The sequence below is a fragment of the Cornus florida genome, unplaced genomic scaffold (assembly GCF_030987335.1).
Source record: "Cornus florida cultivar Cherokee Brave unplaced genomic scaffold, ASM3098733v1 CherokeeBrave_3.0.0_Hap2_Chr04, whole genome shotgun sequence".
Classification (NCBI taxonomy): domain Eukaryota; kingdom Viridiplantae; phylum Streptophyta; class Magnoliopsida; order Cornales; family Cornaceae; genus Cornus; species Cornus florida.
Genome location: NW_026775574.1, coordinates 101304564 through 101330915, shown reverse-complemented (window position 1 = coordinate 101330915; position 26352 = coordinate 101304564). Strand labels below are relative to the sequence as shown.

Here is a 26352-nt window from a genome sequence, read left to right as displayed (position 1 = left end):
CAGCAACCAACCATGGACTCCAACGGGAATCGTCCAGTGACCTAGTTGGTAGAGCGCCTAACTCCCCAAGTGGGTGTGCTAGTGTTCCCCCTCCCCCTAATTTGTCAAGATAATATATATATATATATATATATATATATATATATATATATATAACATGGACTCCTTTAATAATTTAGTATATACAGAGCTCAAACTAAAGCAAGCCCAATTCAATTTCCTCAATTTGATACACCATAGCACCCCAAATTTCTAGTATTGTAATCAACAAAAATCAATTTGTGTACTTACATCCAAAGATAAGAGTATAGAACTTCTACAAACATCTACATAAACATAAATTGAGTTCAAAAAAACAAACAAGCTTAATTATAGACTACTTTTCAAATGTATTCATTGGAATTCATTAAAACTGACATAGACTGGTGATGCAAATAGACAAACTGATGTATACCTATTTATGTGCATATATATATATATATTTATATATATCAGAATATATTTAGAGAGAGAAAACGCACCTAGAATCAAGTGGAGAAGTACTGCGACAAGGAAAGTATAACAGCAAAATATATAGCGAACTGTAAAAATAAGTATACCTTTTAGAATGGAATGTCTGATTTTCTCCTGATATCTAGGCAAAGTGTGCTTTTTAGATTTGAGAGAGAGAGAGAGAGAGAGATGTGTTTTAATTTGCAAAAACTTTTTTATTTTTATTTTTTTGAAACCGTGATTGATATTAATATTTTGCTACTTTTTGTGAAGCAACGGCTTATTTCAGTTTCCAAAATGAACTGTGATGATATTAATATTTTGCTTCTTTTTGTGAAAACATTTGCTGGATTATTACGGCAATATTAATTAATATTAATTAATAGTTCATATGTTTGTGTTTGCATATATTTTTGGTAGGTGACAATTATTGTACCAAATAATTAACGCAATGGAGCGTATTAGATGATTTAAATATTAAAATTTTAGAATTTTGGACATAACTTCTTTGTACTAACATGCTTATTCTTTTCTTTTTTTTCTTTTTTCTTTTTTTTTTTTTATATATAAATATGTTTACTCTCCATATGACAAAAATAGCCATGTACTACCCTTTCAGTTTTAAAATTAAAATTAAAAGTATAGGGTCAATTTTGTCATTTCACAATCTAAAAAACATATCATTGGGATAAAATAATCACTTTTGGTATACCACAGGAAATTATATGATTATTTGAAATAGCACAAGAGTTATTTGATATTACAGGAAATTAGTACCAGATTTATTTGATATTATAGGAAGTTATATAATTATTTGGAATAGTATAAGAGGATATTATGATTTTACTCTACATTAAAATTACATCATTTTTAATACTTTATGTTTTTAGAGTCTTCCATTTTAATCCGAATAAAGAAAGAAGGTTGCATTAATTAATTTATTAATCAATTTAAAATTTTTGTCATGACCAATACACTCGACTCCATTAATGTGAAAAGAAAAAAATAAAAGGAAGCAAAGATGAGGATGAATTGAATAAGTAAAAGAATAAAACTTCAAATGGAGGACTCATAAGTCTAGTTGAATGTGTGAAAAGTGTTAGACCAGCAGTACAATATTGTTATGAATTCTCTGACCACTTCATGGACTGAACTGGTAGCTACTTTCTTGGAATTAAATGAATATAAAAGCTTTGTTTGGATGGTTTGGTAATTCTACTTTATTTGGAGGGAAAGAAATGTTATATTATTCAATTATAAATACATTATGGTCGGTGTTCACTGCAAGCTTGCTTAATCTGAAACCCCAAGAACAACCATATTTTGTGGGCGATTTTGGGGGAATACCCCTTTTATTCTAAAATTGTTTTTCTTTGTTGATAAATATAGCTTACTTAAAAAAAGATAAACAAAATGAGAAGGAAAAAACTTTCACGAATATAGCGGCGTTGATAAAAATTCAAAAGATAATCCTTAAGCTTTCGCTTTCGAATTGCACTCTTAATTGCGTGATACACATGCTCTAAGAAATACTAATAATAATAATAATAATAAGAAGGAAAAAAAAAATTGCAAGCAACAACTCCTCAAATTATATGAATTTTTAGAAAATATGTAAACTATTTAATTTTGAATATATGATAATTGAACGAGAGTTAAATGTATGTTTAGATATAATGTGTAGCATTTATTATCTGGACTTTGGTGAGAGAAATTTAGTATGTATGCTCAATGACATTAACATTTTATTTTTTGATAGTACGGAGTATTGACTAAATTTTGTGAAATGACAATTTTATCCTTTCTTTATTTCCTTATATATGATGTAATATAAATATTATTATACTACAAGGACATTATTAATCAGAGTTGAACGATACACTCATATACAAAGCCCAAAATTTAGAGGAAGTTGGTGGAGTTTACCTAATTCTTACTATTTGTCAAGGAATTGGAAGCTGCCAAGACTGTAATTTTGTATTTTGCGACCCCTCTTTTGTTATTTTTGTAAACTTTCCCTCCACCTTTGCAATCTTCAAACTTTGACCAATTAACCCTAACGGCTCTCATCCTTGACTCCCCCACAAACCCTAACTGCCCTGCAATCCTCCTTTTGACTCACCCCCCATTCTAAATATGCCTACTCTCTCACCTCACCTTCCATCTACTACCAATTTTCTAGCCGTTAGACCGACCCCAACCCCTCCTTTCTCTCTCTAAAACTCTCCTTCTCTCTCTAAATGCAAACCATTTCACTCACTCGCACCACAATCACCACCAATCACACAATGTCTGCAATCATTTCAAGATCAATCGATAATAACAACAACCCAATCAAGCCCTCGACTTCGTCGTGTTCGGATTTTTCAGGGAATCAAACGGGGCCTAAAATCGTTCCCTCTGTTTCCTGTTCTTTGAAGCGAAAGAGACCGCCCGGAATTGAGATACCGAACGTCCTGCGCGAGATTCGTACCGAAACAGAGCTCGCATTTCGAGACAGTACTCACCGCCACGACACCGTCTCTTTCGGTGGGTCTGGAGTTGGGGTTCTCTCCGTTAAAGGGAAGAAAAAGTTCATGGAAGATACCTACAAGATTATATCTTGCTCACATGGCAATAAGGTATTATACATATATGTGTTTTTTTCATTTTTGAAGTTTTTTAAGAGCTTTTGGGTGTTATTACTTTGTTTTTGCTGTTAAATTGGGGTTTATTTGGTTTCCATATCATACATATATATGTGTTTTTGTATGTGTTTGTGTGAAGTTTGTGAAGAGCTTTAGGGTGGTAATACTTTGTTTTTGCTGTTAAATTGGGGTTTATTTGGTTTTAATATCATACATTTATGTGTTTTTGTATGTGTGTTTGTGTGAAGTTTGTGAAGAACTTTTGGGTGTTAATACTTTGTTTTTGCTGTTAAATTGGGTTTTTTTTTTTTTTTTTTGGTTTCCTGATAAATGGGTTATTAGCATAATTTGGGTTGGTGAAATGTAGGGATTTTTTGGGGTTTATGATGGACATGGAGGTCGGAAAGCTGCAGATTTTGCAGCGGAGACTTTGCACGCGAATATATTTGAAATGTTGGAGAATTCTACTAGGGATTCAGCGAAGGAGGAATTGGTTAAGGCTGGGTATCTAAAAACAGACCAGGAGTTCTTGAAACAGGTAATGGCACTTGCAGTATTTCTACTTCCAGAAGCTCATGCTTTTTATATGTTGATTATGTGCTTTTGGTCAAGTCAGAACAAAAGAAAGAACTATACTTTGTTTATATTAATGGCAGGCCAAAATATTCTCGGGGAGTTGCTTAGTTTATAGTATATATTAAATGTTTTGTTTTTTAAATTTGGTTTCATATTGTGAGTACTGGTTTGTATGACCAGTCTGTTGAAGGTTACAAGGAATTGGTTATTGTTCGAGTCTTGGATGTATTTTTTTTTATTTTTTTTTTATCGGTTCTTGGTCCACAAAAGCTGCAGTAATTGTAGCATGGGAAATGTTGTCTACAAAGAAAGTATGATGATGCAGCATTATGACATCTTCAAACTTTGTGGGTACGGCAAGTCTTTGGAGTATTTGGTTGGTTCTAGGTTAGAATCTCATCTTCACCTGATAATTACACTTGGTGCATGTGCTTTACCCATTCATGGTGGAACTGGCCAAACGCGGTGGAACTGGCCAAACATGGGGTATCCTAGATTACAAAAATAATTAAGTTACACCCTCTCTATTTAGAGAAATTTCTGTTTAACATTAGTATCGCTATAGATGCTAATATGTTATAAAGTTGACATCTTCAAACTTTGTGGGTACGGCAAGTCTTTGGAGTATTTGGTTGGTTCTAGGTTAGAATCTCATCTTCACCTGATAATTACATTTGGTGCATGTGCTTTACCCATTCATGGTGGAACTGGCCAAAAGCAGTGGAACTGATCAAACATGGGGCATCCTAGATGACAAAAATAATTAAGTTACACCCTCTCTATTTAGAGAAATTTCTGTTTAACATTAGTATCGCTATAGATGCTAATATGTTATAAAGTTGATAAATAGTTCAAATTTACTTGGGATTTCAGTAACACATTATCTGTTTGTTCATAATAGGTTTTATGGTACAAGTAGCAGTAGCTGCTAGCATGATTTAAGTAGAATGCTTATACATTTACTGTTGACTTTTTGGTATTCCAAGATATGGCTCTTGCTGACTGGAACTTAAAATCTGAAATGTCAGTCAAGAAAGAACACCAGGGATGAATTAAGAACATCCAGTATCATTGTTTTGTAGCGAGCCAAAGTCTTGTTTGGCGAGGCAAGGCAGGCAGTATAATGTTATCGTTATCTTTTCATATTGTGTTAATCTATGTTTATAAATTCAATGAGATGTTGCAAGGACAGCATGCATTTGCATCTATCTAGTGCTAATTGATGATAATTGCAGGGTTTAGGTAGTGGTACTTGCTGTGTCACAGCCTTGATTGAGGGGAAGGAAATTGTTATTTCAAACTTGGGAGATTGCAGAGCAGTTCTCTCTAGAAGTGGGGTGGCTGAAGCCCTTACAAAAGATCATAGAGCAGGGCAGGAGGATGAAAGGAAAAGAATTGAGGATAAGGTATTTTTTCTAGAACAGCAAAGCATATTAGAAATAAGTAGAAGCTGTTTTTGATTTTGATGGTCTCTTTTCGATCTTGTGACGTAGGGGGGATATGTGGAGCTTCACCGGGGAGCTTGGAGAGTTCATGGGATACTCTCTGTTTCTAGAAGCATTGGAGACGCTCATTTGAAGGACTGGGTACCGGCAGAACCTGATTTACGTACCCTATTTTTGACTCAGGACATGGAATATCTTGTTTTAGCTTCTGATGGACTGTGGGAAAAGGTGAGAAAGAAGATAGTATCTATTGCAATTTTATTTAAAGCAAGCCATGCTAGATCTAGATTCCATATCAACAATCCTTTTTGCCAGTTGTGATGTTCTGTCCTCATGCTCCCATGAGTTTTTGTGTGCTTTATACATGCTTTTGCTCAGACAGATTGTCTTATTTTAGAGAAATGTGTTTCATATGCCTTATTTTTCTTTTGCTCGTTGATCAAGCCGCTTCCTTTAGCTGATTTTGATTTTAACTTCCACAGCTGGCAAGTTCAGCCAATTCTCATTACTTTTCCAAATAGTAAAAATTCAGTATTTTTGTACTCGAGTTGGCAATTACCAGTCTCTACCCATGATCATGATTCCTTTAGCTGATATAGGAATTCTCTGATTTATTAGTGGGTCTACACGTGTGTAACTACAGGCATTGAGATTGCTTAAATTAATGATTTTTCTTAGGTTGGCAATCAAGAAGCTGTTGATATAGTGATTCCTACCCATGATCATGATTCCTTTTGCTGATATAGGAATTCTCTGATTTATTAGTGGGTCTACACGTGTGTAACTACAGGCATTGAGAGTGCTTAAATTAATGATTTTTCTTAGGTTGGCAATCAAGAAGCTGTTGATATGGTGATGCAGTCATGTTTAGTTGAAAAGAAACTGGGATCTACAGGTCACAATGGGGAAGAAAATGATGACAAAACTGGCCTCATATATACAAGTCCATCATCAAAGTTACGGAGGATTTCTTTGGTAAAGCAAAAGAAAATGATGGGTCACTCCCCAAGCAATAAGAAATCAGTTGATATCTCCAAAGAAAATGAAAACGATTTCGCCTGTGAAAATGGAAGCCCCGCATCAAAGGTTCGAAGGATTTCATTGATCAACCAGATAAGCATGAACCATCAATCTCCGAAACTAGGGAATAGTTGCTATAAGACATCAGTTGATAGCTGGAAAGAAAATGAGAATGACTTCTTCACCTGTGAAAATGAAAGCCCCCCATCAAAGGTTCGAAGGATTTCATTGATCAACCAGATGAACATGAACAGTCAATCTCCGAAACTAGCGAATAGTGGCTATAAGAAGAGACCTTCCTCCGATGGCCTTCTCGCTGCTTGTAATGAGCTTGTGAACCGTGCTGTGAGTAGGGGTAGTTTGGATGACATCACTGTGATGATAATTGATCTAAACCAATTCAAGTGAAACAAGAGCCGCTGAGGACGACTGTATATTCTCCTGTACATATCCGGAACGTCACAGTTACAGAGGCCAGCTCTAACTTTTGAAATCGAGAAATCCCTACAGAAAACTAGCTTTATGTGCCATACTTTTTTATGTTTTCCTGTCGATTTTTTTGTTTTTATTTTTTTGGCAATTAGAATACTAATCTTTGATCAACTTTCAAGCAATTGAATTTTTCATGTTCCTCTAAACCATCACTCTCTTGTACTAATGGCCTTCCACATTAAATATTGTTGAGGGTTATGATTCTTCATACCATGATTTTGCATTTTCTAGTCCTGTATTAGAAGTGTATTGATACAGGTTAGCTGCTAAATGAAACTTTTGAAGTTTTTCGGTTTTTTATTCGGAATTGAAGCTTGTAATTTTTTTTTTTTTGGATAACCGGGGTGTCCGGGGTTTTGCCCGACTAATCCACGGGATTCGTGCAAGGCGATCTCCCCACACGGATCAGGTAAAACTCAAACTATGTCCGCAGTCGTGACCCCAAGGAATTGCTCTCATCTAAGGGGAATCAAAGGGGAATCAAACTTGAGACCTGAAACTTAACGAGGCTCCAGGGCCAAGCCTTTTCCACTAGGCCAACCCCTTAGGGTTTGAAAGTTGTAAAATTGAACAATAAGGTTTATGTGAAATTTGAAATATATTGGATGAATATATAATAATGAATTCTAAACAAGGTGAAAACAGCTATGTTCCTAGTTCAATTATTTGTGCATATTTAACCACTGTTTTATTGTTCTTTTTCAAAGCATAGATCTTGTTAGCTCCCAGTATAATACTTGTAAAATCTTTTTAAATTGTGTCCTGGAATATAAATGTCACTATGCAGAACAGTTGAGTTAGTTTTAAGTTCTGCAGGTACATTTTCATGTGAGGATTTAGATATTCAGTGATCCACACATTTAACCAATGTACATTTTTCCTAATTTCTTCAGATCTTTTTTGGTACACCACAGATTTAGCGAGGAAAAGGAAAAGAAAATAAAAAGTAAAGGAAAAATGATTTCCACACATTATTTTCTTCATGCAATGACCCCCCATGCTTTTTCTTATGATCAAGGTATAATAGAAAAGAAAGGTAACTGACATGTAAAACAATATATGTTTCCCTTTCTTTAGCTCACGCTTCCAATTTTCCATAGTGACCGAAAAAGAGGGAGAAAAAGAAAAAGAAAAAGAAAAAAGAAAAAGGTTTCCTTTGTATTGTCTTTTCTTTTTCTAATTGAATCCACAAACTTGGAGCTTGTAGTGCAAATTCAAGGAAGAAATGACTTGAGAGCAGAGTGGATCTCCTCATGTCCTGTGCCCCATCGATTCATCAAAATGACGTTGTTTTGATGTACGGGCACGGAGCCCTTCTAGGGTCCCGTGTTGGGCATTGTGCCGGTGCATTGATACCAGATGGGCACAAAATCCCCTATGAACAGGAAGGGATCCAAGTTCAACTAAGAGATTCTAGTTCTTGCGAAAATTGGCTATTTACCATTTAGACCTGTTAATCATGTCTGGAGCTCCTTTGTTTTTTTTTTTTTTTTGCACTACATGACCATCTGTGTGTTTATATATATATATTTGTGTGTCTTCTGTCAAACTTCAGACTACAGAATAGTACATGCTGGTTAACAATCTCTGCTACCACAATCTCCAATGCCCAGCATTCTCCGTAATGTGTCATCCTAGATTCTCCTAACCTAGTTATAACAAAGCATAAGTACATAGTTCACAGGAAAACTCCAAAACAAAATACTAAAATCCAACTTCATTAAACTAGTAAATTTTCAGAATCCACATCCACAATGCGTAACTCCAAAAGTCCTCACATTTTACCTTGACTTTGTCTTCTTTTCCCCACCCACATGCCTTCATGCCTGAAATGTTTTCTCTCCCTCTCTCTCTCTCTCTCTCACACACACACACAGTGAAACAAACTCAAAAGACATACATGTAGTGTATACATCTAATATACCATACTTGTGTAGAAATATGTACTTTTTCTGTTTTGGTGGAAGAAATGTGAGCTTCAAAAGCTATGAAAAGGGGTTCTTTTCCTTTTCTTTATCTTGCTTTCACAAAGATAATTTAGTGGAGGTAAAACCAATCATTGATAAGAACCAGCTTGGATAAGAAAAAGTGAGTTTGTTAGAAACAGAAAGAGAAAAGGCAAAAGAGTTTCAAAAGTTCACATTGGCTTTCAAATAATTGAATATATGTTTGCTCTTCCCTCATTAATTCCTCCTCCTCTGCCTTCAAATTATCACTTCAAAAATTGGGATTTCTTTTCTTCATCATAACATGCCACCAAGAAAGTCTCTTGCAGCATCCTCTTGCCGGTAAGATCTCTCACACAGTCACACACACTGTTGTAAGTTCTTGATCCAATTCATTAACCCTCTCTGTTAGTTTTTTTTCTTTTCTCTGTTTGATCTCCATTTATTGTATGCCATTATTCAATTCTTGTGGTTTGTACTGAAAATGATGCATGATCCAATTGGGATTCCTGCTTGTTTTTCGTCCCGTGAGAGGCCAATTGATGACCCTACTAATGTCATAACAAGGTCAGGCCAGAGTTTACTAATGTCAGTGTATCGAACAAAGATCGCTGGTCAATGTCGTTTGATCACCATTACATGGTACAAGAACTTGTTACTCCATGGACTAACTGTCTCAATTCAAGTACCAAATGGAGACAATCACTGCCACTGCAAGGTCGAGCTGAAACCATGGCTCTTCTGGCGAAAACAAGGCACAAAGCATTTGGTTGTGGAAGGTAAGTCCATTGATGTGGTTTGGGACCTCAAGGCTGCAAAATTCAATGGCGAGATTGAGCCACAATCGGATTATTATGTCGCAATTGTATGTGATGAAGAGGTGGTCTTACTCTCTGGTGATCAAAAGAAGGATGCTTACAGAAGAACTGGTTGTAGACCATCTCTCATTGAGCCTGTCTTGGTTTCGAAAAAGGAACACATTTTTGGTAAAAACAAGTTCTTGACAAGAGCAGAGTTTCATGAAAAGGGAAGGTTTCATGACATTACAATAGAATGCTATTCTGTTGGAGGGTTTGATTCAGAAATGGAGATCAAGATAGATGGGAATTTAGTCATTCATGTGAAGCATCTTCAATGGAAGTTTAGAGGCAATGAGTCCATACATGTCAATAAAGCTAGACTAGAAGTGTATTGGGATGTCCATGACTGGCTCTTTAGTTCTGGTTTAAGGCGCGCACTATTCATATTTAAGCCAATTCTATCATCACCATCATCATCCATATCTCCATCCCCAGCTTTGGTACCATCATCATCATCACTGACATCGACGTTGTCGACGACTCTGGTGGCAAATTCTACATCAGCAGAGGAGTATAACGCATGTGGGACATCTGAGTTTTGCTTGTTTATATATGCTTGGAAAGTTGATTGAATATATGATGAATGTTAGATTGAATCATCATCATCAACATCAACAACATACATACCCCTTCATGATCACCAAAAACATCACATGGGTGTTGTTGGGACAAAGTGAGAAGTTTGGGGCTTAGTTACAGCTGGGATTTTGATGATTAGACATGACATATTGGATCACACCTTAATTCTCCAATATTTGATCATATATGTATCATCCAGAGGTTTGGCAAGAGTTTTTATGTTAATTTATAACATGTAATTTTATATACTTGTTTAGATTATATTTATTTTATTTATGCTGTCATGCTTTTTGTGGAGAAAATTCATGCAATATTCACATTAATTTGGCAAAGTTTTATTTAGCTGATGCTTGTGAGGAAATGTTGCTGTTGGTGGTGATGGATCATGGAAGCACCGCACATGTGGTCTTGTTTGGCTTTGTCTTCATATGGTGGTATAGTGAGTCATGATTTTATTCTATTTTCCGCAATGTTTGAAATGAATATTTTCTCTTACATGCATTGGTTCATTCTTTAGAATTCAAGACTAACCCCCTCAACTATTTGAAAGTTGCAACTTACTTCCAACTCATTAAATTGTTATTAATATATATCTAATTTACCATTTTAACCCTTGTAAACTGACACAAGCTTGTTTTGATCAATAAAGAATGGAATTATAGAGATTGCAGGTCAAAAATGCAAATATTCCATCACTATTGTAACAGTCCGCAAACGGTAAGGAGTATATGCATATTTTTGAAATAGTAGAAGGGGGTTTTGTCAAAAAAAAAAAAAAGTTTGAAAGAGTTTTTTTTACAAAACCGTGAAAGTTGAGGGAGTTTGTTTTGTTTTGTTTTTTTTTTTTTTTTTCCTCCAGTTCTGCATTTTTTAATGGGGATAAAGCACATCTAGAATTACGCTTTTCCAACCAACTTTCCTATTAGGGATCAGTTTCCTTTCTACAATTGAATTCTTCTCTCAAAACCAGTCAATCCTTTCATCAATCTCACATAGCATAGATCTTTGGAAATTGGAATTATTTTAAGGGTTTATGTAGAAATCTCAAATTCGGACAATATTAATTTTTCTAGAATTTGTGAATAGAAATATAAGTTTGATTAATCTTGCAAATCTTCAATTGTAACAATCAAAGATTGTTGATGGTAGAGAAAATCGAAAAAGAAAGTTTCAGGATAAGAAAATTATTTTAAGGGTTTAAGTAGAAATCTCAAATTTGAGCAATACTATTTTTTTTTTTTAGAATTTGTGAATAAAAATATATGTTTGATTAATCTTGCAAATCTTCCATTGTAAAAATCAAAAATTGTTGATGGTGGAGAAAATCGAAAAAGAAAGTTTAAAAACGGTAAGAAAGTTATTTTAAGGGTTTATGTAAAAATATCAAATTTAGGTAATACTAATTTCCTAGAATTTATGAATAAAAAAAGAAAATTTCAGAATGGTAAGAAAGTATCATGTTTTAATGTATTCAGTAGTAAAATAAGTTATTGATGTGGCACATTAATAATCGTAGGATTAATACCTGTAAATACTTGGAGAGAACTTTTCTTGGAGAGGATTCGTTCCCTTCTAATGAGGTGGTTAAAAGAATCATGTTCACACAAAAGGGGTTGATTAGTGTTGGACTTGTGTGAATGTACCTTCCATTTTTAAGACCCTTTTTATTATAATATAGTTAGGCTGCCTAAACAAAAGGTTGTACCAAACTGTAAAGAAGAAAAGTTGAAAAGAAGTTTTGGGGTCCTTTAAAATGCTTGTCACATGGTGTGACTTGATGTTGTAGATGAAAGCTTTACATTATTTGGGCATGTGGTGCACAAGGTTCCTAAAAGGCCAAAATTTTATCAGCCAGAAACAGACCCAACATTGGTGCTTGAAAAATAAAGTCCACTCATTTTTCAAAAGGTTCTCTAAGAAGATAGAACAAGTCATGGAAGAAAGAACACAAATGACCTAGTGATGGGTCTGAAAATGAGTCATCAGCACCTTCCATTTACAATCATCAATAACTACTACATATGAAATTGGTGGTTTGTAATTGAAATTTCAGCAAAATTAGTTCTAACTTTGAACTAAATACTTTTTAAATTTCAATTTGAAGGCATCAAATTCCATGCTTCAATTGATGTTGGAATACATTATTCAAGAGTTTACGGTGGGTATTGATGTCAGAACATATCATTCAAGAGTTTACGGTGTCTATTAATGTCGAGGTTCAAGAGGAATCGTTCTATTACTCAGATGAGTCTTGAAAGAAGGCTTTATAATTCCACCGAGCTGAATTGTTGGGAATCCTATTAGAGATATAGTTCAAAAGCTAAGACGTTCTTCAATATCAAATTTGTTTCTTATTTCTAATATTTGAAATTAAGTAAGAGGATTTACCCTTTCCGCTTACGGTCACTGGTGGAGTCAAGAATTTACTTCAGATGGAGCAACTATTAAAAATAATATGATAAAAAATTTTGAACCAAAATTAAAACATAGCAAAGGAGGGATCCTATATGAATTTTGATTTTTAAAAATTTTGTGAGACCTAGTTGAAGGGGGAAAAAAGGGTCTTTTTTAATTTTGAAAATCTTGTGGGCAGTGAGTTAAATTTAGTGAGGGCAAGTTTAGAATTATTAAAACTTCAATCTAAAATGTATTAATAACAAAAAAGAACGTTGTCCCGTTGAACCTAACGTGGCTCCACCACTGCTTAAGGTTGACTCGTCTGAGTAACTTTTTTTTTTTTTTTTATTGTTAGACATTTTTCTCTTTGAATTTTATTATCTTTTAACAGAAAAGCATGTTCTAAACTTATTGTAAATTAATTTTTCGTTACCAGAACAAAAAAAAGAAAAAAGAAAAAAAGAAGAAGGTAATTAATGCTTCTAATCACAATAGTTGTTTCAACACACCTTTCAATTTTTTTTTTGAACAATGGTCATACCAAATGCAAAAACTTATAAATTGCATGCATATTTAGTTAGTAAATGCTCACTAGCTCAATGGTTATGGTGCCAAATGGCAAGCCATCTTCAATGAAATAGGAGGGTCTAAAAAAGCACCATCCACAATCTGAGCAAAAACTCATTTGTTAGAGCATCTCTAATGCCAAAACCTATTTTCGCATGCCAAATCTATATTTTGACAGGTGTTACAGTGCCAAAATGTTACATTTAGCAATTCTGCTCCAATGGTATATTTCACGCAAAATGGTATTTTTTAACACAACCACTATTCTTTTTTAACTATTATTCCCACCATTCATATTTGCATCAGTAATATTAATATTAGGCACATTCCAAGTGAAATTATAGATATTAAAAGGAAACTAAAATTAAACCTAATTAAAAAGAAGTATAAATCTAAAATATCTGGTCAAAAAAGGACCAAAAAAAAAAAAAAAAAAAAACAAACAAACAAATTTTTTATAATTTTTTTACCACTATTTGTGAATTAATTTTTTTATATAATTTTTTTTCAAAAATTTATATATATTATATATATAATATACATATAGAGATGCAAGTGGGTAATGATTGGTGAGAAACGGCACCGTTTTGGAAATGAGAGACTTGCCAAAAAAATTTGGTAGCTGCCATATATGAGAAGAAATTTGAGAATCTCAAATTTTGAGAGCTTAAATAAGAACCCATTGGAGATGCCCTTTTTTACCCAACACCTATATTTTGAGTTTGAGATGCCCAAATGAGAGAGCATTGGAGTTGCTCTTAGCTGCCTTTGTGAAGTGGACCCCATCCCAACTGATTCCAACAGAAGGGTCTTTGCAAGACTTGGCCACTAACACTTGTTTTCCATTCACTCTAATCTTTATTCCACATCCCATATGACCACAGCAACCTTTCAGTAGGTGTTCAAATCCTGTAAGTTCATACTAGTTATGTCATAATCTTCTAGGTCTCAGCAAACAAGGGGTTGAAGGATTCGAATACAAGCACACTTATTCGGAGAGTTGTCCTCCATTAATTAGGCCACTGAATAATGTCTTGTGTTATAATCATGCATCATATAAAAAATGTCATGTTCGGATTTCTAAACCCAATGTGTGATGTGTATGGTTTAGAAATTTAAGAATAATTAAGGTAGTTTAATTTCGTAAAACGAAAGACGTTGTGTTAATTTGAATATATATGTAATGTCTGTGTTATGCATATATATATGTAATTGTGTGTGTGTGGAGTGAATTTAAAGGCAAAAGAAAAAGAGAAAAGAAAATAAAAATTGGTGGGGCCCACAATTGTTTTAAGTGGTCATACGACCACGTTTTTTCTTTTTTTCTTGTTCTCTGCTATTTCTTCTCTCTCGCAGCCTCTCTGCTTCCTTGTATTTCTTTTTTTTCTTTTTCTTTTGCAAGGTTCCACTCTTGATTAATTCCTCAATTCTTGGTATTTTGAAGTGCCGTTTGCGGCAAATTAAAGCTCACAGCGAGGCCTACAAATCGATAGGAGCAATTTCTAGTTTGGTGCCTCCTAAAATTTTCGAATCTAGGGCTTTGGATTTGGGGATTTTCATAATTTTGGAGGTAAGGGTTCTAATTCACATGTTCTTGAGCCTTTTTGTGAATTATTCTACTTAATTGATGATTAGCATGCTTAAATTGTAGAAAATTTTGTTTTTTTTTTTTTTTTTTTTTGCTTTATTATATATATATATTGTGCCAAAGTTGTGACTATGTGTTGCTTGATATATATGATAATGAAGCATGTAAATTATTGATTAATCCAAGCTTCTTGTGCCTTTAGTGCTAGACTGGTGATTAGAAAGCATGAAAAATAATTTTAGAATTTTTTTTATGTTGTAAAGCATGTCTAAGTATTAAATTTCCATGCTTATTATGATTAATTTGCTAGAAATTGCTATATGGAAGTGTGTTGATTTGTGAAATATGACAATCTTATATTGATTTGTGATTTGTAAAATTCCTTCATTTGATATGGCATTGGGAAGCATGAAACATTCATGCATGTCATTGGGAAGGAATGGGAAAAATTGATTTGAAAAACCCCGCCGCCTAGGAGTTACCCAGGGATCGTGGCGTTAGTGAGGCCTAGAGGGGATTAAGGAGACCGCCCTAGTGTGGTTGAGTTACCTGGGACCCATGACGCCATAGAGTTGCCTGTTGGGAAACGTGCAAGTTTTAAAAACTTTTCGAGGGATTTTGATTCATAGATCTTGATTCATCACATAGAGACAAGTTTTATGCAAAAATATTAATATGATGTATCATTCAATTAATGGATTGAATACTTACATCAAAGGTCTGAGTAAACCTTTAAAACTTTCCTCTAAAGTGAATGTTCTCACTTATTGTACATCCCTTAGCTAAATGCCTTCTCCTTGGATCTCCATCTTCTTGGTAATTATTTTGCCTTTAGGAATCACTCATAAGCCTCCATGAATTACCTTGGAAAACTAGGCTTGTGGGAGCCTCCATTAGATGAGACCATAAACCCTAATTTTCTAGAGAGAGAAAATAAATTCCTTTTTCCTTCTCATTAAAAATCACCCCCTAAAATATACATAGACCATGTATATTTATAGGCAACATAAAAATAAAGAAAAGGAAACAACAAATCCTTCTCCATCTCTAATTCATATGTCTCAAATCTAATATGATTCCAATATCAAGTTGGGCTATGAGTGAGAATCCATTGGGCCTATTATTTTATTGGCTGCAATGAATTAATAATTGGCCCGGTCCATGGACCCAATTCAATTAATTCATAAATTAACTTCTACTCCACTAAAAGAAATTAATTGAACTCCAATTAAATAATAAATAACCTCTAAGTCAATATTGCACTTTGACCCCTCTATGCATAATTAGTTATCGGATAAATAAAGCCATCAATCCGACTACTTAATTAATATATCTATTTTGGTACCTCTGATTATTTCTGGCTCGATCACAATAAAACATTTGTTTGACAAAAATAATAATTTAAATAAATAAATATATAATAAATCATTTTGTCTAAAAACACACGAAGGCCTTCGAATTTACTTTGTGATCAACCATAATCAATACAAAATAAATACAAGTAGCAATGATGCAAATATTGAAAATATAACCCTCTAACTATTAATTACATAACTACCCAAAGTGTCGGTCTAAGGATCCCGAAGAATCCGCCGAACAAATCAAAGTAATTATTAATTAATAAAAGAGTCTATACTTTTCTCATGCTTAAGAGTCAAATGCCATGACGGTGATAGGGAGTAATTGCATACGACGGCTCTCGCAATATATCTCAACCTAACGCGGATCCAGTTCAAGTCTTAATTAATTATGAGTCCATCCATAATTACCGACTATGAACAATTTATAATTACTATTTATATATCATGCATTGATTGCCATCACATACATATATATAAATATTTCTTGTAATTACATGGACACTATCAATTTCATAGTGAATCGAAACATAATACATTGAATTCACCAATTATATAAATCATAAATATTTCAGATATGTCAGGAACATATGTCACTATAATCCAGATAGGAATTTGCTATGTCAGGGCATATAAATCCCAACATTGCCATAGGTCAGGGACAGTGGCCAATCCTCATCTCATGCCGCCATGGAGTTGCCATGGGACGGATTCACTAACTGTTTGAAAATGATAATGGAAATGGTTTTGAAAAATGGGAAGTGAAATTTCGAGGCATGGCATATTATTTCATGGCATATTCATTTGTTGTATTGGATTAATGATGTGGCATGGTGATTATATTATTTTTTCAATATGGCATGGTCCCAATTTCCTTATGCCTATTCATTGTGTGGATTCACCGGGTCTCAAGAGGTGTGCCTTAAGCACTACCTACTGAGCAATTTTACTCACCCCTATTATTTAACATTTTTCAGGGTTCGGGAAAGAAGTGGTGGATGACATTCCACTACAGGTTTAAATTGGATTAGAAGATCTTTTGTTATTTTTGTATAGCATATTGTATTCTGTACTGAGACCTATGAACTTTTGCTATTGTAGTTATATTCATGGGCTGTAATGTTATTAGAAGTCATGGACGTTGTAAGACATGGACGTTTGACCTTAATTATATTTTTTGGACTGTAATTATGATATTTGGATTAAATAGCATGTAGTTGTTCCACCATAAACTGAACTATATTGAGATATAATGAATGATTGAAAAAAAATGTATTATTTGTATTGTGCTGGGACAGGTTAGGTAAATTTTGAAGGTCCCAGAGACGCCCTATACACTTTTATACATTTAAACAGGTTGTGGTAGGACCCTTTTTAGCGGAGGTCATGCCGAAATTTTTTTCAAAATTTTTATTATTTTCGGTATTCAGTTTAGAGTCGTTACAATATATATATATTTATATATATATATATAGGCTGATACCGCTAGGTCACTGACCCGTTGGTAATTTGAATATATTTCAAGTTTATATTTTAATATTTTTAAATAAAATTTAGTGTTTAAGAGATTTAAATCAATTTCCTTTGAACCTTGTGTATATTGAAATCTTTGTAATACATTTTTCTTGGGAATATTCATTAGGTTCAAATTTCGGCAACATACTTGCTTAAAATTTTATTGTTTGGAAGAAAAAGAAACTATGTTTCAAATATTCTGAAATCCCATGATTCAAATGTCTTTAAAAATAAAAAAAATAAAAAAAATAAAAAAAAAAGAAGAAGATTGTGTCAATTGACATCATGATTAAAAGTGTTCCACTAGAAAGTAAAAAAATAATTAACAAAAATAATTTTTTTTTAAAAAATAACTCATTTGACATACAAGTTGATTGAAAGTACAGTTTAAATCGATCAAATCTAGTCAAATGACTTGAAAGGTGAAAAACCTTGACCGAGATGTGTTATGTTTTTTCTCAAAATTTTACAGTAGTTGTTTAATCCTTCTACTATCCTATATATATGTGACTGTCTCAATATTTTTTATGCTTCAAAACAAAAAATATAAAAAAACTATGCATGCTAACATGAGGCAGGTTAAATATATATACACACACACATATATATATATTATAATACGTGTGTATGTAATTATCAATATGTAAGATATTGACATACCGAATTTGAAGATCTAGTATAAATACGTACCGTGTTTTTTTTTTTTTTTGACTGATGAGTTCATATTTTACTGAATAGACATCAATGTATGGGATTGCAGCTAGTGAAATATTCCTTCAAAGTTAGTAGCTTTTTGATTTACTCATTGAATGGAGTTGCACGTCCGCACTTGTCAACTTGATCGACTCTAATAAGACGGTTCAAGGCATACTGTAGACACCCCATAGGAACCATGTTGTGTATCCAATATGATCTTCCTCTGTGAGCATATACATCCTATGTAAACAAGCACATTAATTAATGTTCCTTAATTTCTTTTAATCAATAAATCATGTATAACAAATTAACGAGCAATGCATTATTTAAAAATAAAATAAAAAAGGTATTGGGATACAATGAAGCCAAAAAAAAAACTCGAGTCAATCATATTTATGTTGACTTTAGGTCAAGTCTATCAGGTTGAGTTTATATAGTTTATCTACTATTCAATGTACTCAAATTCGACTCATTTAATTAACTTTGTTTTGAATTCAAACTTGACTACATACCAAAAATCAAAACTGATAAAGAAAATAAAAATCTACTATAAAACCCTAAACAAGCTTTAGAAAACAAGCTAATGAATTGAATAAAGGTAGGTTCGACCAACTATGTAGTCAAGAAGTAAATATCGGATGTGCTAGGCGCGCGCTATGTCATTAGTGTACCCATCCAATAACAATGCGTTATTTCAAAAAAAGTTGGTCCACCTACTTATAAAATTGTTGATAATGAAATAATATGTTGTGTTTCAATGGGTTGGTATAACTATGACATGGCGCGCTTAGTGCACCAAATATCTACTCAGAGTTAAGTACTCTAGTATTTTTTCGCCTTTCAAAATAGAAGGTCAATGGTTCAAGCCCCCATAGAAACACATGAATGTGTAAGTGTGTTTCTTATCAAAAAAAAAAAAAAAAATCAAAATCAAGATCCGTTTGAGTTTAAATTGCTTTAATTAAAAATATTGTTTAAACATGGGCAAATTGCTTAGGGGATGAGAAAAATAATACTCCGTAATAATAATATTTGCTTAGAAGTGCAAGCCCATGGATCCAATTTGATATTGGGTGATGTCCGACCAACCCAACACTAACCTAACTTTTGATTTAAGTTGTTAACTCGAATCCGATAATTTCATATTGGGTAGGTTGATCGAGTCAATTCAGACTACGCCCAATCGACATACACCCCTAGTGAGTCGATTAAAAAGATAGTAAGATTTGGGCCAAAATTTCCAAAACTGTGAAATCAAAATCACAAGCCTTCATGTGTTTTGCACGCGGCCACCTTACATACACACGACGTGTCCCAATGGTCTGCGGAGGTTACAGTCATAAATCCAAAAGATCATGGTTGAAAGAGTTTCACGTCATTAAAAAGATAAACGCATGAATTTATTTGCAATAATAAAGGCGTCACTCACCTTAATTATAATTTTGAATTGATCCAATACATCAAGAACATAAGCTCTGACTTGATTCATAGTCATATTAAGAAAATAACAAGCCGAGGGATCATTCTGTCCAATATCAAACATGTACAAAACTCGAGAAAAATCTTCACCCATAGGTAAAAGTCCCTCGAAAACTCCTAATATAATCACAGAAATTTTTAGTTCTCAACGGCTCATATCGTTCTATCATTCTAAATGAAATTTATAGATTGAGTAGTAGGAGATCATTGCCTTGGCTACGAAAGATTTGAGACCCATGTTGGAAATCATTGTACTGATGAAGTCGAACATTCAATGAAGTGGGACTAAAACCACCCTGATGAAGACTTGTGTTTTTGGGTCTGATGGTTGAACCAGCAGTGGTAAAATTAGCCCCATGAGTGAAGTTGGAGCCCACCGAGTCAAGATAGGCACTCAGATATGGTAGTCTCAATCTCTGTGCTAAATAACCAGAGTCACAAAAGTAATTGTATAGAGACAGAATGTGATGTTTCTCATTTTTTTTTTTTTTTTTTTAAAAATTTCGGGAATTTTGATTTTTCATTATTTTCTATAAAAAAAATATATTTTAAAAACAACAAACAAGCCAAATTTATAAGAAACTAAGGAGAAAGCTAGATTTAGAAGAAAAAGAGGAGAAATAATATAAAAGGACACCAATATTAAATTCAATCAAACTCATCGATAGATCCTAGGTCTAAATTATCAAAGTTATCCTTTCTAGTCAGTAGAGGCATTGGGCTGTATATAGATAAAAGACCTTTTCTTATTTTGATTTTGAATACATTATGGATGTTGTGTCCACCGTGGCTCCCCAAGCCACATATATCCTCTATATTTTCTTATTTTGATTTTTTTTTTAAAATTTTTTTTTATCAGTTCTTATTTTGATTTTGTCCAATGACACTACCTTTCTATTTCGTACCAGTTATTCCAGTTATTTTTCATCCAAAGGTTATAATTAAAAAATTGTATATGGCCTAAATAGTTGGAAGAAAAAGGAAAGGAAAGGAATGATTTTGAAATGATATCATTAAGATTTAAATAGAATTTTTTTATCCTTCAAAAAATGGAAGGAAAGGAAGGAAAGGTTAAATATATTATTTTTGATGCCAAATTTATCTTTACATAGTTTTTAATTTCATACGATTTTGTGTATGTACGTTGTTTTTAGGGAATGTTCCCTTTAGTCTCTTGGTTCATTTCTTTCTATCTACTATAGACGATGTTAACAGAATCAGTATTAATACGAATAAATAATAAAATTATGGACACAGTTATGCGCGTAGCCCCCATTCACCCTCTTTCTCTATATATACTACTAATATGTACAGAGCACCCCACCCCATCTCTCTCCAACCGTCCGCATTAAGTACTCAGGAAGGATATTAGGAAATCCCAAGGACGGACAAGCTTAAACATAAATGCGGACAAGCTTAACATAAATGCGAAATGCGACTTCTATTTATAGACATCCTATTAAGATACAACCTCTATTCTTCTACAATATTCTTGAGTCTACAAATTTCAGATTTAATTTCCATAACTCTCCACATAAGTATATACATATTTAGAAGCTTTCTATTCTTCTACATTTTTCTCTGATCTATTAATTTGTACCAACTCTTCAATGTTTTAAAATTCTCTCTCTATAAATCTCCATACTAATTATTTAATCTTGTATATTATTGAAATGAATAATTTTTTTTTTTTTTTTTTTTTTTTTTTTTTTTTTGGTGAAATGACAATATATAAACCACAAAGAGAAGAAAAATCATATATGTGGAGTCGAATTTTTAAGCAAAAAAACAGTATTATGACTAAACATATCCGTATTTTTCCATTTTCATTTTTTTATGCCAAATTTTAATTTTTTTTCTTTTTTTTAACAAAACGAATTATATCATAAATTTGGAAATATTCTACTATATATCATGCTTCTAGTTCCAATAGAAGTTGTTTTCATTGTTTCTTCCACAATGGTCATACCAAATGCAAAATTACAATTAACAACAAAACAATTGAGAACATGGCATTAGTACCATTAATAAATTGCATGTATATCTATTAAGGACATGCATGTCTACTAGCTCAATAGTAATATTTGGGCCGAATTCTCAAAGTGAATTATGTGACCTATACAAGTTTTGATTGGTCATCCTTACCAAATATAAGAAAGTAAAGGATTTCACTTCCTTATATTTTTATATACACGATCAGTCAAAAATAACTGGTCAGACAAATCACTTTAAGTAACCGGAGGGCCTCACAATCATTTTCCTTACTAGCTCAATGTTTATGGTGCCTATGGCATGCCATTTTCAAAGGAATAGGAGGGTCTGAAAAAGAACCATCCTCAATCTGATCAAAAACCCATTTGTTAGCTGCCTCTGTGAAGTGAACCCCATCCCAACTGATTGCAACAGAAGGGTCTTTGCATGACTTGGCCACTAACACTTCTTTCCCTTTCACTCTAATCTTTCCTCCACATCCAATATGCATGTTGTAGTTGTATTTTCCACCATGACCACAGCAAGCTCTCAGTGGGTGCTCAAATCCTGTAATTCCCAGGCTATGTCATAACCATTCACCATATGATAAATAGCATCCGACTCATCGGGTGTCGGTTACAATAGCACAAGTATAATAGCACAGTTTAACCATATAGATATATAAAGATAGATAAATATATAATATAAAAAAATGTCGAGCCCTAAATTTTAAAACCCGAAATCCCATATACAACGTGTAGGATTCTTAAAACGAATAATATTGTTTTCCATACATTCATATTTCAAGTGCATGTTATAACAATTTCAAATAGCATAGTGATTTTGAGATCGTTATATGAGAGGAGTGGTGGGTCTCATTACATGATGTCATGACATCATATCTAATCAAATGACTTTAAAAGGTAAAACTTTGACCAAAAATGTATTATTTTTTATTCAAAAATTTTTAATAACAGATATACGTACCGTGCTTCTTTGCTTGACTAATGAGTTCATATTTTACTGAATAGACGTCAACGTATGTAATTGCAGCTAATGGAAGATCCTTTCGAAGTTGGACCACAGCTTCCTTCAATCTACGGTTGAAATATTGGGCCACCTCGTTGAATGGACTCGCACATCCAAACTTGTCAACTTGACCAGTTGTGATCAGCAAACGATCCAACACATATGGTAAACACCCAACAGGACCCGTATTGTGTATCCAATATGATCTACCTCCATGATCATATATATACTATGTAAAAACAAGCACGAATCCTTAATTTCTCCCAATCATTAAATCGTGTTTAACAAGCAACATTTAGTAAAAATAATAAATCAATCTCGACTCATTTAACTAATTTTAAATATATTTTTTTTCTGACAAATTAGGGGAAGGGGGACTTAAATACAGACCATACCCCCTCGGAGAGTTAGGCACTAGCTTTGCCAATTAAGCCACTGAATAATGCCCAACTCATTTTAAATTCAAAGTTGAATAGAAACTCAAAAACAATATTGAAAAAAAAAAAAAAAAAATTCGTATACCACTCACCTTTATTATGGTTTTGAATTGATCCAATACATCAGGAACATAAGCTCTAACTTGATCCGTAGTCATGTTAAGAAAATAACCAGCCGTTAGATCATTCTGCCCAATATCAAACGTGTACAAAGCGCCAGAAAAATCTTCACCCTTTGGTAAAAGTCCCTTGAAAACTCCTCCTATTGTAATCACAGAAAATCATTAGTTCTCAACGGCTTAGATCTTTCTATCATTTGAAATAAAATTTATAATAAACTGAGTAGTAGGAGATCATTGCCTTTGCTACGAAAGATTTGAGACCTATGTTGGAAATCATTGTACTCATAATATTGAACATTCAATGAGATTGGGCTAAAACCACTCTGATGAAGGGTTGTGTTTTGGGGCCTGATGGTGGATCCGGCAGTGGCAAAGTTGGCCCCATGAGTGAAGTTGGAGCCCACCGAGTCAAGATAGGCACTCAGATATGGTAGGCCCAAGCTCTCCGCTGAAAAGCCCAATCAATATCAAGATCAATCATCAAGAAATGGGAGTGTTTAATTTGAATAATAAAAATTAAAAATTAAAAAATTTTAATTTAACTTCTTCAAGACTTTTCTATAATCATTTTAGAGTAAAAAATTCCATGGCCAACTATACAATACACATATTCTCTCATTTGCACCCGGACTTTGAAGAATATACTGATTTTTGCAGTTCAATTTGGGATAAAATTAAACTAACATTCCCAAGACTTAGCGCATATGCTCAACGACATCCCCTAACGCTTTCGTTCTAATGAACCTATTACCAAATTTTATAAAATGACAATTTTGTATTTTCTTTATTTGAAATGCAATATAACATGTTTAAAGATATCAAAATAATGATTATTAAATGGCCTATTTAGATGTAATTTGTCCAAACTTTAAAAGTGAGGTCGGTAAAATTTACCTTCAAATTTAATATCCTAGAATCATAAAATGTTATTATTCAAGTAGATTTTAAATTCTAATCACCTTTTATCTTTTTGTTATTTTCACTTTTACAAAATTTATTTTTGGATTGAAATTTTTTTTAAATTGGTTTTAGCTATCTAGGGTGGGACCCACTGGTTGGTGGATGATGAGGATATGTGATAGATATTTCTCACATAGAAAAATAAAAAACGTGTTCGTATGGGCGTCCCATAAATTTTGCCCAGAGATTGTAGTCAAACAACCCACGATTAACAAGAATTGTTACCAGACCATTGCCTCACAATCACGTGATCCTGAAATCATGTTTATTTTGTCAAACAGTGCTCTCATATATATATATATATATATATTGTTTATCTTTTGGTAATATAGACAATCACCTGCAGTGAGGCTCTCATGCAGTTTCCTATTATAACTTTTAAGTGGTTCATATTTAGCCATATCATTCTGTATTTGGCCAATTACACCACTATTTATAAATAATATTTCACTACCATTTATAAACATAACTCAATTCAACATATAAACATATAAACATAACTCAATTCAACATATCATTTATGTTATTATTTGAAATTAAAAGCGATAATGTTTCTTTTTACAAATGGTGATGTTACTTTTTAGACTCTGTGATGTTACTTATAAATAGTACTGAAATGTAAAAATAAGCTAAAAAGTAACATCACCACCATTTATAAGTAACATCACAGAAGTCTAAAAGGTAATATCACATAGTTTAAAAAATAACATCACCACGTTTTGAGAGTAAAAGATACTTATAAATGGTGGTGATATTACTTTTTAGATTATGTAATATTACTTTTAGACTTCTGTAACGTTACTTAAAAATGGTGATGATATGTTACTTATAAATAGTGGTGCAATTGTCAAACACAGTGTTAGTGTCTATTAAGTGGAATAGAACGTGGTCAAACCAAGGCCACTTATTGCTCACTGTAGGAAATAGCATGAAAATTGCACAGCAGGTGATTTGCGCCCGATAGATACATTCAAAACTTGTACCCATAAAAGCCACTCTGCACGTTAATTAATTTATTTCAAATATTAAATGTATTGATAACTCTTTGTCCTTTTAAGGGCGTCTTTATTGAGTGTTCTTTGTGATTAGTCTCTATTGTTCTTGTAGTGACTTATTTTACCTAGGTGAGAAGACACTCTTCCGAATCTTCAGAGATTAATCGAATTATTGAGGAACTCTGAGGTTTCGTGTCATCCCGGACACCCGAGTTAACTTAAAATAAAAATAAAAATAAAAAATAAAAATAAAAATAAAAACTTCTATATATAATACTTGTACTTATTCAAAATACAAAGTGACTATTAAGATCAACCCAACAAGAGATACAAATATGGAAATGATAAAAGCCTCTTAATAGAGATGTGCTGTTGCTGTTGTTGTTGGAACACTTTAAAAAGAAAGAAACATATTTTTATCCATTACTGAGTTTGAACTCTTTAAAAGAAAAGAAATATATCATTATCCATTTATTGATTAAGAGTTTTCGTTGGACACTTAATAATTGAATATTCTCAATTAATTAATAAATAAATAAAAGAGGTAAAAAAAAAAAAAAAAAAAAAAAAAAAAACAATGATCAAATGTAACAGTACTCTTTAAATATTCTCAATTAATTAATAAATATTTTTACCCAAAAAAGCCTTTTGGTTGTTAAGAACCTAGCCTTAGGACTACATTTGGATTGCTATTTGGAGTAGCACAAATGACTAAAATTACTACTACGAATTATACATCTTTGTTTTGTATCTTTAACCAAGGTTTAGATTTATTTTGCAGCACCTATATAATATATATATATATATATAAATAATAAAATGTTAAAAAAACTAGATTGTCAATAATAAGTAGATAAAGTGCACTTACCTATAAAATCAACTACTAGACGTCCATCAGAGTAACGTCCGGCGGGGCCATGGAAAAATGACTCGCCATTAGGTGGCCCGGCCTGGCCGAATGCGGCAGACAAGCCGCCGGTGTCGGAATTTGAGTCGCCGAAGTTGAATATCGCCGGAAAATCACATGGGTTATTGGCTAAGACAGTGTTTGGGACTGAATTAACTGAACATACTACCACCAGAGTGAGAATGAATCTCAAGCAAAAGGGCTCCATGAAAGAGAGAGAGAGAGAGTAGAGATGATGAGAACTTCAAAATAAAGTGGTATTGCAATTATGTAAAAGGACAAGAGAGGACCCAA

The 26352-nt window shown here is 33.1% G+C and overlaps 3 protein-coding genes across 3 annotated transcripts; 1 reads left to right on the top strand and 2 right to left on the bottom strand.

The window, feature by feature from the left end:
- Positions 1-2573: 2573 nt before the first annotated feature.
- Positions 2574-10369, top strand: LOC132304260 (uncharacterized). The gene is made up of 6 exons (XM_059801853.1): positions 2574-3113; positions 3487-3657; positions 4931-5101; positions 5189-5368; positions 5966-6567; positions 9100-10369. Exons 1-6 carry the CDS (start codon positions 2733-2735, stop codon positions 10028-10030), a joined length of 2436 nt encoding a protein of 811 aa, XP_059657836.1. The 5' UTR covers positions 2574-2732; the 3' UTR covers positions 10031-10369.
- A 7793-nt stretch (positions 10370-18162) lies between these two features.
- Positions 18163-20128, bottom strand: LOC132305478 (GDSL esterase/lipase At3g26430-like; the record flags this gene model as incomplete). The annotated part of the gene is made up of 3 exons (XM_059803116.1): positions 18163-18398; positions 19588-19754; positions 19858-20128. Coding segments are annotated over 3 exons (576 nt in total), but the record flags the coding sequence as incomplete, so codon positions are not given.
- A 1495-nt stretch (positions 20129-21623) lies between these two features.
- On the bottom strand, positions 21624-26325 carry LOC132304259 (GDSL esterase/lipase At3g26430-like). Its single transcript, XM_059801852.1, has 5 exons — positions 26020-26325; positions 23435-23644; positions 23167-23336; positions 22596-22866; positions 21624-22175 (listed from the first exon to the last, which is right to left on the bottom strand). The coding sequence occupies exons 1-5, from the start codon at positions 26264-26266 to the stop codon at positions 21907-21909; spliced, it is 1167 nt and encodes a 388-aa protein (XP_059657835.1). The 5' UTR covers positions 26267-26325; the 3' UTR covers positions 21624-21906.
- Positions 26326-26352: the final 27 nt, after the last annotated feature.

Coding starts and splice junctions, on each gene's coding strand:
- LOC132304259 (XM_059801852.1), bottom strand. CDS start 26,266: ATGGAGCCCTTTTGCTTGAGATTCATTCTCACTCTGGTGGTAGTATGT. Junction 23,645..26,019: donor TCTAGTAGTTGATTTTATAG/GTAAGTGCACTT, acceptor TGGGCTTTTCAG/CGGAGAGCTTGGGCCTACCA. Junction 23,337..23,434: donor TCAAATCTTTCGTAGCAAAG/GCAATGATCTCC, acceptor TGATTACAATAG/GAGGAGTTTTCAAGGGACTT.
- LOC132304260 (XM_059801853.1), top strand. CDS start 2,733: ATGCAAACCATTTCACTCACTCGCACCACAATCACCACCAATCACACA. Junction 3,114..3,486: donor CTTGCTCACATGGCAATAAG/GTATTATACATA, acceptor GGTGAAATGTAG/GGATTTTTTGGGGTTTATGA. Junction 3,658..4,930: donor ACCAGGAGTTCTTGAAACAG/GTAATGGCACTT, acceptor TGATAATTGCAG/GGTTTAGGTAGTGGTACTTG.